The 17275-nt window shown below is 38.7% G+C and overlaps 1 protein-coding gene across 2 annotated transcripts; it reads left to right on the forward strand.

Annotated features, from left to right (window-relative positions):
• The first annotated feature begins 649 nt into the window (after nt 1-649).
• On the forward strand, nt 650-9324 carry emc10 (ER membrane protein complex subunit 10). Of its 2 annotated transcripts, XM_041816720.1 has the most exons (8): nt 652-902; nt 1037-1103; nt 3904-4016; nt 5274-5387; nt 5596-5780; nt 5932-6025; nt 8419-8516; nt 8993-9324. In XM_041816720.1, the coding sequence occupies exons 1-7, from the start codon at nt 711-713 to the stop codon at nt 8503-8505; spliced, it is 852 nt and encodes a 283-aa protein (XP_041672654.1). In that variant the 5' UTR covers nt 652-710; the 3' UTR covers nt 8506-8516; nt 8993-9324. The 2 variants fall into 2 exon arrangements, with proteins under 2 accessions (XP_041672653.1, XP_041672654.1); XM_041816719.1 differs by lacking the exon at nt 8419-8516 and having other exon boundaries at nt 650-902.
• The last annotated feature ends 7951 nt before the right edge of the window (nt 9325-17275 follow it).

Here is a 17275-nt window from a genome sequence, read left to right on the forward strand (position 1 = left end):
AGCTCGTATTCTCAGATGAACACTGAAGCTTGTATTTATCCCTGAACGAACCAAATTCTAGGAAAGGACCGTTTTTATCCATTAGGCCAATAACAAAAAACTACATCCTTGTCATGCCAATTTTTCTCAATTAAGTTTTTTTTGTTCACTGTAATTGACCTGTTGTTTCACAAGGTGGAGCAATAGGAATTAAAAGTATGGGAAAAGATCATTTTCCAATAGTGAAACACTTGTCTGTGGAGTTCTGATATCTTTGTAGCTGGTTTTGTGAAATCCAACCCTCCTACCCTCTTAAAAATACTTCTAGGCATATGAAACACTTCCTTTATTTCTCGCTCTATGCAGGGAGTGAAAGGGATAAGCCAGCTTTAAAATTTTGATGAGGAAAACAACTAGAATCCGTTTACTTTTTCTAAATGGGTTCTGGGGTGAGTAGCTTTTCTTAGACGTGAGGAGAGGAAACCTTAGGGAAAAGGGCTGGGAACCACTACGATGTATATTTTATAATGGTAAGACTTCCAGGAAGTTGTCACGTTGTTAAATAGGAGCTGTGACGGTAACTTCCGCATTGAACGTTCTGCTTGGCCGATGTGAGAACCACCCACTGATTACAAAAGCATTTATTACATTTCTGCAGGCCACAGAAATATACCCAAGAATATGAGGCACTGTCTAATATAGTAGACTGATGTAGTACTGTTCACCTGTGGATGTGGATCCATCCTGTGGATGGCAGTAATACGCCAAGATGCCTTTTAACTGCCGGAAATTGTAAAAGAAGAAGACTTCCGCTTTGCATGACTGCCGCAATGGCTTGTCTGTTGCAGCCAAAAAGAGCTTTTATTTTCACCGTTTTCTGCGCCATATATACAGATTTTGTTTGTTGTAATAATGGTAGAAGAGTAAGTATCAAAGGGTATTAATGTAATTTAAATAACCGACCGCGGTTAAGCGGAAGCTGCACCTGTTAGCAATATAGTTAGCATGAGCTTTGGCTGTTTGACTGCTAACATTAGCTTCCTTTTATTTTTAACAGGTCGGCGATGCCATGGACACCGAATTAAATGGCTTCTCCGTTCCCCTCGAACATTCATTTGAAGTCGGTGAGGGAGTCTTCTGTTTCTATAATTATTTAGATTGTCACGTAGAATACATAATGTGTGTCACTCGGTCTGTGTTGCCTTCTCAGATTTGTCAGCCATACTGTTTTAACCATTAAATATAGACTTTTCACGGGCTAAACGAGTGTGAAACGGTGATGTAGATAACACAAATACGTATATTATCAACCTATATATAAGAAAATATGTGGATTGTCTGCCATCTCGATCAACAGCACTACATTACCCACAATGCCAGAGTGTCCCAGCAACGCATCTGATTGGCTGGTCTTGCCTTCTGCTGGCTGTGAAAGGGGCAGAAATGTACATCCATTGTAGCAGAAAGTGTTTAAACTGTCACGTGTTCACCTGTAACATCAGGAACACATAGATTTAACTTCAAGAAGATAAAATCGAATAAAACGGCTGGGGCTGCAGCAATCGATTCTTTTTGTAATCGAGTACTCTATCAGTTCTTCGTTGGGTATTCTGATAAGAAGTATTGCAGTTTTTTTCATCAATCACTTTTGCCTTTTTCACGGGAAGTAGTACTAGACAAACGAGAAAAGAAGCTGGGTCCCTTAAATGTACTACTTCTATAAAAAAAAATTGGTATAAACAGGTTCTCTAAAGAAAAAATATATTTTACAAAGTGCAACAGAGTTCTGATGGCAGTTATTACAGTTAAAAGAAAAGGAAGAAAAATAAATAAGATTTTGCCATATTTGGGGTTTACAGCTCCTCTACCAGGAAATTTTGGGTGCCTACGCTTTATTTCTTATATTGTAGTTTTTGTAGTTTATTTTCCAATTTGTCAGTAAAGAGACGCTTAATCATTTTAACATCCTCTACCTTATGCATGAAAGTAATATTTCACATTATAGCAAGAATAATGGTCCATCATTCACACAGTGGTCTGGTGATGTCTGAAAGGTGAAGCTGTAGATTATGGGAATATGGTCTATTTTTCAAAGGGTGTTCACAATTAATTTTTGCACATTTTTGTTTGTGAGTTCCTCCACCATAAAAATATGACCTTTTAAGACCATCCACTGACCTGGAGAACACATTTTAAGGGATAAATTTGCTTCTGTGACCTGTTGAATCCTGACAGTATGATGATGAATTTTAACCTATTTAGTCTCAGCCGCTGTCTGTGGCAACAGTGTGTTTCTATTTAATTATTGTCAACTCATTATCAATGTAAGTCTTATCAAATTATTGGGGATGCTGAAACTGTCGGCTCAATCAGAGAAGTTTATGAAATTCCCTGAAGTCTGCAGACACAAACTGAGCGCTGTCTTACACCAGTGAGTCATGCAGGCAGCGCGTAAACTTGGAGATCTGCGTAGGATCACCGAAGCCCCGGGCAGTGGATGTGTAATAGCGCGGGACGAGTGCCTGTAAACATGCATCAACTTCTCTTCCCCTGTGGTTTTCACATCTCGCATCATGTATGTTATGTTATAGTAACAGCAACCACAAGTGCGTTGTGCCACACAAATAGCCATCCGTGTGAAACTCAGCACGCCGTGCAACACACGACGCGATGTCCAGGCTTACAGCATGGACGTACATGGATACTTGACTGATTTAAGCGAAGCGAGGCAGAGGAATTTTTTTAATCAAATCACTCGAATAATTAGAGGAATCATTTCAGCCCTAAAATCGACTTCTGAGGTCAACACATGGTATGATTTTTTTCTCCAGTTCAAAATAGAAATAATAGGTGGATTTATAACCTTTTTAACTCAAAAACGACTGCTTATGGTCCACTTCTTTTCCATCACGCAAACATTAAGCTCGTCTGCTGTCCATCTGACATTAAAGGCCTGCACATGAGGGAAATCTTCAGAACACTCTGCTGATCTGGTCCTTGAATGTAGTTGAATTTGGAGGGTCTGTAATTGATCAGGAAGAGCCTCTTTTCTTTGGTATGCCTTGTTCTGCTCATGTGCAAGCAAGCATTTCTCCAACCTGAGCCTCTCCTTTAACTCCTAAGTGTGGTGCTGCAGAGTTTTGTTGTGAATGTTACACTCCTCAAGTCCTTGCTGAACATTTGTGAATGCTTGAATTTGTTCTTGGAGAGCTTTTTCACATTGCTTGAGATCCTCTCTGAGGTGCTTATCTGCCACTTGCCATGTTTTCCTTTCATTTTCAAAGACTTGTAACATTTTCTCCCCGGTGTCTTTATTTTGTTGGAGAGGGCTTCAGTTTTTTTTTTTCTCTAAAGCCTCATTTCTGCAGTGCAAGCTTTGATTATCTTGTCTGAGGTCCCGAATGCCCGCACAGAATGTTTTATTTTCAGTCTTTAAGGCATCGCATTCTTTTATCGTCTGTTCTGCAACTTTTGTTTGGCCTCCTCAATTTCTTATTTTAAGGCCCCAATGTCTTTCATTAAACAAATTTTTTCATCACACATCAAATTATACCTGGTCTGATAGTTGGAGAGGTCCTCTTTTTGCTTCTCCAAGGCCTCTTTTTGAGCCTTGTTGTTCTGGGTCAACTGATGAATAAACTTTGCATGTAGGGGTGAAGAGGCTTATGAATAACTAGGCAGAAGAACAGAATAATGCCAATTGTACTATTAAAACTTGATTAGATCTGCAGTAGCAGCTTGCTTTTTTGTCTCAATTCTTTGTTCTGATACTTCTCATTTCTTGCTTTCTGACTACCTGTCAAAATAAAAGCATTTTATTTAAAATATGAGTGTTTTTAAAATTCCCAATGAGATGTGCTTGATTCTAGCTGTATAATCACTACCTGTGTCTGCTCTCACTTTCTTTTGTCCTCGTTGTTTCAGATGATGTAGCAAAGTTCCGGGTACGTGGAGCACTGCTGTTAAAAGCTGGGAGGGAGAGCAGCCTCTCACTGAGTCAAAACCAGCTATCTGAAGAAGACCGCATCAAACTGAAGGTAAAAAGAATGAAACTGAAGCGTGTGATGGGATTTACCAAAAGCTGCAGTGTCCATTTCCTGACTACTAATAAATATAATCACATTTAAAACTCACCATTCTCATGCACAACCACAGACCAAACTTAGCAAAAAATGAAAAGTCATTACACATTGATATTTGTGGTAGCTATTAGGGCTGGGTGACATATGTGAACACTTAAAAACCTGAAGGAGAGGGCCTGAGTGGCTCATAATGGAGAGAAAGAGACACAGAGAGGCAGTGATATGTCCCTCTGTGCCACTGCAGCCAGGAACTACTTTGAGTTATGACTCAAATGAGGCCAATCCCAAATTTTTACTGCAGCACACATATTCTTAAAGCCCAGGTTGACCTGAAAAAGGATGTTCAGGGCCTGTACACCACAGAATTTATATTTTACAATTTTTCAGAGAACAAGTCCAGGTGAAACAAAAAGGTTAAATAATAGCCTAGGGCAGTGATCATCAACTGGAGCCCACACTGGAGGAGAACTTTAGATAGAATAAGAAACAGGAATGAGAGAGTGGAAAAGAGACATGCAGGAAAGGAGCCACAGACTTGAACCTGGGCTGCCCGCCTACATGGGGAACGACCTAACCTCTAGACCATTTGCGCCCTGGCATGCCATTGTTTAACCCTTTTTTCACAGTTCAAATAAACTCTTCAACCCAGCAACTTATCAAACAACAGGCATGCAAGTATATTATGTCTTTTTAGTTGGCATGGTAAATGTATACTTGGCTACTTATCTTAATTAAAGCTGTGGTTTTTCCACATCAGTTTTCCACGCAAGTCTCTTTAAGGGTAAAATTTCCCTTTCTGAGAGACTTTGATGAACATTTCTTCCCTCCATGTCTTTTTGGCCAATCACATCATAGCATATCAGTATTAAACTCAGTAATAGACATCATAGGGCTCCAGAAATATGTATCTAAAATATTTCAATTTCCCCCTATGCTAATTTAACCAAAATATTGATTTCATTGTAATTTATTTCTGTGTCTGGCCCCCGAAGCATCTGTTAAGAAAAATTTTGCCATTGTGCAAATGGCGTTGATGACCCATGGTTTAGGACTTAACAGGGGTTAATAGTTTTCTTCTGTATCAGCTTACATACCTGCACCTAGCATCATTTAGAAATAATCCTTGCTGTCAGTGCCAGAGAGTAAAAAAAAGGATTATGATTGTATGCATCAAGATTTGATCCCTGTTCTGTTTGTGGAATGACTCCACAGGAGGTGGCTGCAGTGGACGGTCTCTACAGAATCAGAGTTCCTCGTGTTTTCCTCCAGGCTGACCGGCAAGCAGAGCGCCAGATGGAGGGTTACCTCACTGCGTTTGTCAGAGCCGTATGTATCAAGCTCAACATAACGGGAGATTATACATCAAAAATGATGTAGCATGTCCTTGATATGACACTGTTAAAGAAGTATCAGCACATTTAAACTTTCATCTATATTTGATAAGTCCTTAGCTCTGCCTTAAACATTTACCTTTATAGGGCTTATCGATTTTTAGGCTTGTTTTGATAATTTTGTTTTCTGCTCTGGTCCTCAGTGTGCCATGGTTGAGTCCCATCTGAGCGACATCATCACCCTCCACACTGACATCTCAGGGTACCTCATTGGTGTCTCCATCGTAACAATACCTGGAGCCTGCAGGGGCACCGAGGTTGAGGATGAGGTCGATCTTGAGGTTTTTAACACCACTCTCAGCATAATGGCTCCCGTCAATGCACCAGGGTCAGTACTTTATTTGCTCAATGTAATTAACATTCAGCAGTTGACAAAAAAATGCTTTACATCACTTCCACCCCACAGGAAAACAAATTGCTCTGACTCTCAAATACACTTTTTGGTTTTGTTTGAATACTAATTGCCTGCTTTCCTCCAGACCTGAGACGGCTCTTTTCCTTGAACGAATGGAGCAGGACATGAGGTCGAAAGAAAAGAATCCACAAGAGCAGAAGTCTTTCTTTGCTAAATATGTAAGTAGTACTGCTGAAACTGCTGATAAGATGTGCAGCCTGTGCATAAACATATTCACTTTGCCTTTGGTTCTCTGTAATGGCTTGTATAATGAAAAAATAAAAATGCTTATTATAAGTTCATCAATCTTTTATGTCCATTAGAACCAATACAACTTTTTATACAGAACTAGCCTGCAGCGTGTATTGAATAAATGATAAAGGGCATTTCAGTAAAGTAGTGTAAGTCTTCCTAAAATTCAAAATGGTTGCATATATTTGGGCTGTTGTTTCTGTCACATTCAGTCACTCACTGTAGGAATCATTTTTACATATTTAATTAAGGTCATTAGGATCAGACCAAATGAAGAAAGATATATTGTTAGCTTTACTTCTGGACCTTTTCCTGATACTTTAATGTCAAAGAACTCCTAAGCAGTAAACCTGTCATATTGAAATCACAGAAATATGCTTTACACCGCCTGTTATTACCTTTCTTTTATCAGGAAAAATCAGTTCACAAAAATGTTGGGATGAGTCCTGTTACTATTTTATAGTTATTGGTTTTGATAACAGAACTGTGTTCAGTACTGATACTTATCAGTACTTTTGTTGATAAACTCTACATTAATATGTAAGATTTCTAAATGGAAATCACATGAAATACAGTAAATCATCAAATAAAGACAGGGGCCTTTTTTTACACAACTGCAGAAAGAGGCTATTTTATTTAGAGTTGGGCATTTATTTTTAAATCTCACAAAGTTTAACTGTCATTATTCATAGTCTTGGATAAGAATAATTTTCATATTTTAACACAAAGAAAATATAATGTGACTTGAATAGTAAGGCCTAACATAAAATATTTTTTAAGTCAGGGGTTATAAGACAAGAAAAGATAGACCGTATTATCCTACAGAGTGACAAAAATTGTCTTGGGCTCTTCACCCAACTAAATAATACAATGATGAAAAAATGAAATATAAATGTTCTCTTTTATTTTCTAGTAGGCTAAAAGATGTTTGAAGCAAACTATCATTTGATAAATAACTGTTAAACCAGCTACCGGTATGTCCCTCTCTATTTCTATTTCTCATTCTCTTACCTTCTTATTTAGTGACACTAATGATTAGGGCTGTGTATTGGCAAGAATATGGCAGTACGATACATATCATGGTACAGAGGTGCCGATATGATATATTGTGGTACAATGAGCAAGGGGCTATGTTGAGCTATACTAATATATATATACATATATATATGAAGTGACGCACGATAAGTATTTTTTTTAACTTATAATTTCCTACTCCTAATAGAGTCACAACACTCCTTCTATTGAACTCTCATTTTACTTAACTAAACAAAACAATTAATAATGTAAACCAGTCTGTTAAGATGCAGTTGAACCCGCCAAACTTAAGAAAAACCAGCCCAAATTATATCAACCCGCCCAAGCCCATTTTTACCTGCACAAGCTGCCATAAAACCACCCAACTGGCTGGAAAATCGCCCAATCTGGCAACACTGGTTATTAGCCCTTAGCACTGAGGCTGCTTCCTCTTCTTCTCTGGTGCTTAACAGCATGTCACACACCGCAGCGCCACCTACTGTTTCAGCATGTGTAGTCTCGTGAGAAAGAACACAAACACCTTTATTATTGGGGGATTTTATCGGTTATTATTTTATTGGGATAATTTATCTGTACCGATAATTATCGTGCATCCCTAATATAATGTATCTTGCCTTTATCCTTTTATACTTTTGGTTTTGTATTTTTGGAATCTTAATGTACATAAAATTATAAAAATATCCGACGTGTTGATAACTTCTTAGAGCTCCCCCTAAATGTCTCATTTGAGGCTGCCAGGAGAGCTCATGCCCTTTTCAGGGCAGCTGGGCTCCCTTTGGCTACCCCACAATTCGAAATATGAAAGAAAGGACCTTTGTGTTTCTTAGAACAGAATTTTTATAGCTTCTCCGGAGTATAATAAACCCTAGGGCTGCTCAGTTATGGAAGAATCACAACCATGATTATTTTGATTGATACTGAGATCATAATTATTGGTAGTCTTTTTTTGTAACCAGCAGAGGTAGAAATCCTTTAATCGTTCTATTGGTGTCTCCTAGAAAATTGCATTCTTGTTATTGACTGTAAAACACTTACAATAAAAAAAGTATAACTGATATTTCTGATGAAAACTAAGGAGATGATATATTATCGCTTTTTTGTCTACTTAATTTTGAGCTCAGCGTTGTAGTTAAAACTTCTCAGCTCTCAGTTTTTACACAGAAGCATCTCGTATGTGTCTCTCCTCCAGCTTGTTGTGCTCTGTGCTGTGCTGTGTGTTTGTGTATGCTGCTTTTTTCAGTGACCTTTTGACAGTGTGTTGACTTGGTGCTGTGCTGTGTTCCAGTGGTATTTGATTCTGGGAGGTGCTATCTTCCTCATGGCCACCAATTCAGCACAGCCCCCAGCAGGGGGAGGAAGAGAGCAGAGCTGATTCCCACTGAAGTACAGTTTTCATGCTTGTGGCTCGTTCTGTCCCCCTTCCTCCTCTGTTAAACTCTTTCTCTCCTCTATAATATGTCTAACTGACACCCACCCCCTTATTTCCCACTTATTGTTCCTTTTCTGCTTTAAGTCACCTCAGCTCAGGTTCAATGCCAAATACATTTAAGAAAGATATTCCCTGTTTTTTCAAAATCATTTGAATAAGAAAACCTCTAGTTAAAACAATGAAGAATCCTCCACTGTAATTTTATGGGTGATAAACATGTGTTTGGTGTCTGATCCTGAGATTTAGCCCTTTATCTCACCCACTTATACTCTTAATCTTGTCTTCTCCTCTGTTTATATTAAAAAAAAACCTTTAACTAATCTGGGATGACAAATCAGGAAAGGTTCTCTGTGATCACAGCTGAATCTGTTCTGTCATAAACAAATACTGTTGTATTAATTCTCTTTTCTTATCTGGTCCTCTTCTCTAGTGGATGTACATCGTTCCACTTGTTCTCTTCCTGATGATGTCAGGAGCCCAGGACCAATCAGGTGGAGGAGCCGGAGGTGGGGCAGCTAACGGAGGTGGCCGATGATGGACACAACTGCCTGTTATTATTATTATTATTTTTTTTTTTTTTTTTTTGATTGTGATGAACATTTCTTTAATAAAAACTGGCTTAGAAAGATTTACATAGCTGTACAGGATGCTATTTAAGATGGATAAATTCAATTTTAATCTGTATAATAGAGAAGAGATATTGTTCCCAGCTGGTGACTGCATTTTTAATTCTTATGTGAAAATAAAGTATTTATTACTTGACTTTTTTCTTTTATCTGACTGATGATATGGCTCTGTTCTTAAGAGTGTTTCCACCAAGTGGGTACAGTAAACCTTGATCTTGCTTGCATTTTCACAGCCAATGCCAGCCATGCTTGGTCGGCTATCCTTAGCAATGAGAGCAGGTCTTTTAGCTCCAAAACAGCTCTTTATTTGGTCCCATTATGGCTTTTTATGACATCAGGGACAAAAGCCAGCTGGACCTCAGAGACATGTGAATGAACTGATAAAAGAGCACTATAAGAACAACAGTATTTTGGCTGGAAAAGAAAAAGACCTTCGGCTCCCTAGACCAGGCATAACCTAATGAAGGGATTCAATTGGACTTTTCTAACTGTAAGGCCAGGTGTGATTTAATGTCCAATAAAAGCATTGCTTTAAAGGACAACAATGAGGCCTTGAAACAATTTTTGGCTTTTTATATCTATAAAACAATGATTAAAAACGGGAAAAAATCAGACTGGTTCTGAAATGAGAGCTGGCCCCCTGCCATTCACATAAAAGTGCCAGCATGTTTGCATACAACACATCACTAGGGCCTAGAATCTTAACGCATTCCACAAGGTTTTTGCAACATATGTTTTTTTTTTTTAAAGGCATGCCAAATGAGGGTTTAAGGGGTGGCATTATTTGTGTTTGTTCATTTTTACTGCTGGCATATTGGAAGTGATGATCAGGGGTGTCATGCAACTGGAAATTTTGGGTGCGCTATGTCAGAGTGGGAGTGTAGAGGGTCCTTCCTGGAAAAAGGAGAAGAATTATGCTATTTTCTGCATTTTGAAACATACACACTCCAAAGCATGAGTGGTATTATTTTTCAAATAAAGATGATTTCTATGCCTCTGATAATCTAAGGATAGTTAAAGTTTTAAGAAAACCTGAGATAATTCAAATTCCCTTCTGTTTGCTTTCACTACTGAGTTCCACCTGATCAAATATACAAGTCAAACTGACTACATCTGACACACGAGTCTTCTCCAATACTACGTTTTATGGAGCTATTATTGTTGCCAAAGTATTTGTAAATGCATACAAAGATCTGTGCACAAATCTGCAAATGCGTAGGCAGATTTGGAAATTCGTGCACAAATCCACAAATGTGTACAAAGATCTGTAAATGTGTGCAAAGATTTGCAAATTCGTAAAGAGATGTGCACCAATCTGCAAATATGTAGACCAGTTTGTGATTGTGGACTTAATTAATTGTTTAGAAAACTCACTTTTTTTGCTTCAAGTTGTCAAAATCCACACTAGCCAACAGTTACAACTGAAATCTGCCTCTCAATTGGCTGTCATAACCTTGGCAAAACGTTCAGTGATTCTGTCATACAGCTCCCCACGGGACTTCAGCTCTTGTGTTACTGAGGACTCCATCAATATCTTTGTCAAGTGACCAAGTCTTCCTGTCTACAGCTGTTTCTTAAGTAGGTTTTGATCCTTTTCAAGCAGGAAAAAGATCTCCCCGCAGACGTGCTTGTAACAGGGATGGTTAGTATCATCCTCAGCAGCTGGCAAACTTCGGATAAGGAAGTAGTCAGTTGATCTTTTAAGAGCATTTTCAGGAGCTCATCTGGGGGCTTGTGAAAGAGGGCATCTGCATAAATGACCTGTAGTTCGTTTCTTAGTCTTTGTTCATCAAACACTGGGTAGGTCTCAACCAGTTAAGAGATCTCCTGCCCTGGGAATCCTGAACGCTGGGAGTACATCTTAAATGACGTATTATCCAGGACTTGAAAAAAGCTCAGATTCTTCATGTCTTGAAATCTGTGCGTCATATGCTGCACAATGCCATCAAGCAACTGGAAAAAGAGGCAACGGTAGGCATTCACAGGGCCCGTGTCCTCTTGGTCCTCATCCATACTGACTCCGAGCTCAAAATCCGCCCAGGCCCTACGGCTCTGCTTGTGTCGCAGCTGGTTTGGCATCCCAACAGTCCGTACTGTCTCCTTGTACAGCCGATTAAAGGTTTCACTGCTGTGGGTTGCTTTTAAAGCATCCAGTGTGCTGTTTACCCCGTCATCACATTTGCTTATGGCCAAAGCTCTGCTCTGAAGCACCTGGAAAAGTGGTTCAGCCAGGCCAAAAACCGTTTGAAAAACCTCAAGCAGGAAAGTGAAATAGAAGTCATCCAGCTTCTGTCTCAGCGCCGAGCTCTGTGTGATTACATCCTCATCCCAACCAGGTTCAGTTGTGATCCGATAAAAAGAAATGATCAACGATTTGCGTCCCTCGTGAACAGCATGCACGGCATGGCTTTTGAAGTTCCACCGAGTGCTGCTGCTAAGAGGTTCTCGGATATTGCTGTCCACGTCTGTAAGCAATGCTGTGCGCTTAGGTGAACAGCTGATGAAGCTGTGAAAACAGTCAAGAGAAACAAAAAAGAGCTGTGCTTCCTGAATGTTGCTTGTCCCCTGAGCCGAGACTAAATCAAGTTTGTGTGCATAGCAATGAATAAACAGTGCATAAGGGCATTTTGCCTTGACGAGCGCCTGTACACTGCTTCTCTTGCCACACATGCAGCTGGCTCCATCATGGGGTTGGCAAATGAGCTTCGTCCCAGGACTGTAGCTTGCTATGGTCCTCATCACCACAGCAGCTATGGCTTCAGCGTCTCTGTCGAGGCTAATGTCAAAGAAACCAAGAAACGGCTCACATACTATGCCGCTGTCATTCACATAGCGGACTGTAACTGTCAACTGGCACTTGGATATGTCTGTGGTATCATCCACTTCAACTGCCATGAACGGTGCTGCCTTTATTTCTTTGTCTATTTCTTCCTGAATAACACGAGCAGTGCTTTCCATGTCATTTTGAATGGTCTTTGACAAACTAGTAAATGTAGTTGCTGATGCTAAATGCTCCGCCACCATTGTGTCAAATTCAGCAAAAGCCTGCACAAGCTCCATAAAGTTCCCCTTGTTGCCAGAGCTGCTGGTCGATTCGTTGTGGCCCTGGGCCTGCTCTTTGCCTCCAGGATACAAAACAGCCACAATCAATCTCTTTAAAAATGACACGATTTTTCTCCACCTGCTGGTTATATCTTGTTACACTCATTGCAGCTGCTTGATCCAGTGCTTTTGAGAGGAAAAAAGTGTGTTGAAAGTCAGCTGGACACTAAAAGCTGCCTGGGTATTGTCAAAGATACGCAGGAATCTCTTTATGAGATGCCACACGTATGTGGGATAAGAAAAAGGAAACCAGTGCAACATAACACATAAATCACACAAATTCAACAGTGATTTCTTCCCTCTCATTTGGGGTGGAGAGGTGCTAAAATGAAGTATTGATACCTGTGTTGTAATTCGGTCTGGTAGGTATTGGATGTGTTGGTACCAGTACCATGTTGGTACCAGATTTCGATACTTATCTCTACTGACAATCTGCTAAATTAGAGAGATTATTGTGTCGAGCTGTAGAGCACATTCTACTCCTGCAGTTCTATGTGCTCAATGCAAATCTGTTTATATGGTTCCCTGGTCTGGAAATGCCTCGGAAAAAATGTTCTTGTTATCTTCTGTTTGGATTAAGTTTAGACTTGGTAGAATTTGATATAAAATATATTGCATTGCATCAATGTCTAATGAAAATATTTGTGACATGCCTTCATATTATAGATTAGTAACTATCTCTATATTTAGTAACTGCTGTTATGTAAGTATGATATACTGCAATGTTAACAAAAGGATAAAACAGAAACCAGAACCTCTTCCGTGTCAGTTTACCACGTTTGAAGTAGAAAGCCTCTTCTCAGCTGTTTAATCCTTCCTAATACAGCCAGAGTTTTCCCCGATGGGAGAGGAGCAGCTGCTGCTGTACCCAAACAAGTGTCAGGAATACGTTCTCAGCGCTTCACATCAGTGTTTACAGGCACTGTTTCTAGTTTTTTTGTGATTAGTGATGTCTCTCCTGTCATGCTTTGCTCAGCGTCCTCTGATGGTTTTAGAATTTTTAAATAGAATAATGCAGTTTAAGAAGAGCATAGTGCATACCTCAAAGCTTTTGTGAGGATTTTTTTTTTTTCAATGCCTTCAGGATATAAAACAGTTTACAGAGTTTTATGATGTGATAGGTATACCTCTATATGAGCTTTAAAGGCAAACAAGGCCATCAGCAATAAGACTGACCATTTCTAAAGGGTAATTTTAATGCTTAAAACTTCTGTTTTTCAGCCCGCTAGTAGTTTGAAACATTTGTGTCAAGAATCATTGAGACAAGAAAAGGACCAGTCAGGACCTGTTGCATGGCAACAAAGAAGTGAAGATGCTGGCCTGCCAGAAACATAGTATGTTTCATTGAATATTTCATTAAAATGAGATATGAATCAGTGCTGCACAATTTGAAAATAATGTGCAATTTAGTTATACTGGATAAATTATTATATATGGTGGAATTAAGGTGGAAAATAATCAAGTGTTTGCCAAATAAAAAGCAAAAATGGGTTAAGAGTGGTAGAAATAAGTGGTGAAAAGTGGTTAAAGAGTGGCAAAATTTGGCTTAAAGTGGAAAATAGTTGGCTGAAAGTGTTAGAAATGGGTAGTACAATGGTGAAAAACAGTTAAAAAGCTGCAAAAATTGGTAATAAGTGGTTTTATATATTTAAAACCACAAAACAGTTTTTGCCACTTTGTTTCCAATTATATATATATTATTTAGTTTGAATGTCCATTTTAAGAAGGGGTTACAGAATCCAGATGATGTCCTAAGAACACATAAACAAGGGCCTGAGTGAGTTTTCCTTAACTGATGTATAAGATACTGGAATATACTTTGAGTTGAGTTTTGATTCTGTATTTCCAGTAAACACATTCTTTTCTTAAATTAATAAAATGACTGACAGCAGATCCGGTGGACTTTTCATCCTGGAAAACACACACACTCTTTTGGAACCCAGAAATGAAATGACAAAGAGATATACCAGGGACCAGAAGAGAGTGGGAGAGGGATATCAGAGGAGATTGAGGAAGAAACAAAAATTCAAAGCATGCCGCAAAATTTCACATTTTCTGTTTTTTTTCTGCAAGGGTGCCTTGCTACAAAAATCAATGATAGATTGGATAATGGTGTGTAAAAAAGTAAGCGTGTGTGTGTATTTTATTTGAGTTTTTTTGATTTTGTTCTATTAAAATACAGAAAATATCATTGATATTTGATATGTATATTTCAGACTGAATTAGTTCTACATTTCTATATGGAAAAAAATATAAATATATCTTATTTTTGCAGCAGTTTTAAGGAATTACTACGGAGGAGAGGAGTTTCACAGGCACACTGGATATCACAGAGATTCCCCTGAGATTGAATGGACTAGTGTTTGCCTTACCACCATATACATCACAAGGTAAGGACAAAAGGCTTCCTCCATATCCCAAGCAGAAATGAGCCTCACCAACTCCTGACACCTATCGGTGTTCTTTCACTCGTGACATCATAGATTTAAAACAACATGGATTTAGATACAGAATGTCCCCTAATCCCTGTGTCAACAGAGCCAATCCTCTTCCTTATGTCAGTCAATCAGTCCGGCTGTTTTTAGTTTCCAACTGTGAGAAATATTCACTTATTTTAGGAGGCTCAGGGTCGGGCTTCAACACTTCCCTGGCCTCTGCCCCTGTCCAATCGGCCGGCAGCTCTTTCTCAGAATGACCCCTCAGGTCACAGAAGCAGCGTGTCCTTCTCTGTGGCGGCTTTTCATTTACCTCTCACTGCAGAAAGTGAGAAATAAGGTGGTAAATAAAGCTGAGGGAAACAGGAGACATTCAATCCATGAAGCCAGAGTACAAGAGTCATTTGTTTGTAAGGAGGTCTGCTGCTGTCAGGAGTTCAGGGCGTGTGATCACCAAGTTTTTAGCAAAAATATCAAAGAGTGCAATGACCCAAAATTACAACTTCTTTATATCCTATGAAGCTAGCTTCTTATTCAGCTGCAAGAATGCCATCTCAAATATATTTGCTTACTTTAAACATAAACACCAATGGCTCACTGCCTATCAACATGGTCAGTGATGTATGTACATTTACCAGGAAGCTGGTGGAAACTGACACTAGGACACATGACTTTTGTGATCTTTGGGAATGGAATTATCTGTGTTTGCACTTACACTTAAGCCACGGATAAACACATTGCTTTCAACAAGCTACATAAGTAACATAATGTTTTTGCTGGTATACGTGTAAAAACTGGAGGTCACCTGGCGAGGGCAGACCTTCACCGGAGGCAGAAATCTGGTAAATATGTGTTCCTTTCTTTCTAAGCAGCAGAGGCAAACAGAAGAGCGACATACTTAAGAGTCAGGCATTATTTTTTTAGTGTCCATTCTTTAAAAAAAAAAGAAAAAAAAAAGAAAAAAAGAAAATGAAATTTCTTTCACAGCAACAAGAAAATATGAGAAGGTCGGTTTGTGTTGCTCCAGCTATCATAGTTTAAGAACAGTGTAGCTTGTTGTTGGATAAAACTAATACCAAGGCCTGTCCGAGAAAAGCAAAAACATCTCCTCCACCAATAAATGCTTTCAGTAAGATTCTTTGCTCCTTTTTCAACAAAGAAATGCTGTCCTGGTCTGATAAAAGCTGTTGCTAAAACTGCATCTGAGATAATAGCTTCACCGGCATGCATTTCAGCTATTGCAGACTTATGCCAATACAGGTCAGCAGAGGAGTGAAAACATCGTTTTTACCAAGAAAAGCTTCAGTGTGGTTCTTCCCTTCCTTATTAATAAAGAAAATGATGTCCATATCTTATACAGGCTGTCACTAAATCTACATCAGAGCTTATCGCTCCACTAGCAGCCATTACAGGCTTAAAGTACAACTAAACCCTACCTGTAACCAAGGCTGCCCATAAGAGGGGATACAGGGGAGGTCAGCAAAATCATGTTTAGATGGGAAAACCATGTTTTATATTAAAGTGAAAAATAACTACTTCTATCAAAGCAACAACAAAAAAAATTAATTTATTTATTCTGTAGGAGAATATAGCATTTTCAAAATGCAAACCTATTTTCAGAAGATAGAATTACCTGTTTTTTGGTAGTGGTAGCAATAATGGGTTAAAAGTGGAAAAAGTTGGCAGAAATAAGTGGAGAAAATAGTGGGAGACAGAGAAAAATGGGTCTAGAAAGGCAAAATCTGGTTTAAAGTGACAAGTAATTGGCCAAAAGTGGCAGAAATGTGCAGCACAACGGTGAAAAGCAGTTAGAAAGAGGCAAAATTTGGTTGTCATAACTTGGTTATAAGAGACAAAAATGGCAGAGATAAGTGGTGAAAGGTGGCAAAAGAATGAAAATAACTGGTCAAAAGTAGCAAAACTAGGTTAAAAGAGGAAAAAATGGATAAGCAGCAAAATGGGTTAAGAAAGGAAAAAAGTGGTAAAAAGTGGTTAAAAAGTGGCAAGAATGTGTTAAAAGTGGCAAAAATTAGTTTAAAGTGGCAAACATTTTGGCTAAAGTGACAAAAAATGACAGTTCAATGGTGAAAAGGAGTTAAAAAGTGGCCAAAAATGGTAAAAATGGTATCATAACTTGGTTACAAGTGAGAGTAGTGGCAGAAATAATTGGTAAATGAGAAAAATAGGTAAGACTAGGCAAAACTAGGTTAAAAGAGGCAAGGATATGGATAACCCGCAAACATAGGTTAAAACAGGAAAAATGTGGCAAAATGGTGAAAAGGAGTTAAAAAGTGACAAAAAATGGGTTATAAATGATAAAAAAAAGAGCTGAAAGTGGCAAAAAAAAAATGGCAGAAATAAGCGGTATTAGGTGGTTAGAGTGCCAGAAATTGGTTAAAAGTAGAAAAAATATGTTAGCACTGGCAAAAAAGGGTTAGCAAGTAGTATGGATTAAGAAAGAAAAAATATGGTAAAAATGATGAAAAGCAGTTAAAAATTGCCAAGAATGGGTTAAAGTGGCAAAAATCTGCTTCAGGTGTCAAAAACCAG

This window comes from Cheilinus undulatus, linkage group 21 (genome assembly GCF_018320785.1).
Source record: "Cheilinus undulatus linkage group 21, ASM1832078v1, whole genome shotgun sequence".
Classification (NCBI taxonomy): domain Eukaryota; kingdom Metazoa; phylum Chordata; class Actinopteri; order Labriformes; family Labridae; genus Cheilinus; species Cheilinus undulatus.

Bases quoted from the DNA above. Each gene is read 5' to 3' on its own strand.
- emc10 (XM_041816719.1), top strand. From the start codon at position 711: ATGTGGATCCATCCTGTGGATGGCAGTAATACGCCAAGATGCCTTTTA. The intron at 903-1,036 runs GTAAGTATCAAA...TATTTTTAACAG, and splicing joins GTTGTAATAATGGTAGAAGA to GTCGGCGATGCCATGGACAC. The intron at 5,388-5,595 runs GTATGTATCAAG...TCTGGTCCTCAG, and splicing joins TCACTGCGTTTGTCAGAGCC to TGTGCCATGGTTGAGTCCCA.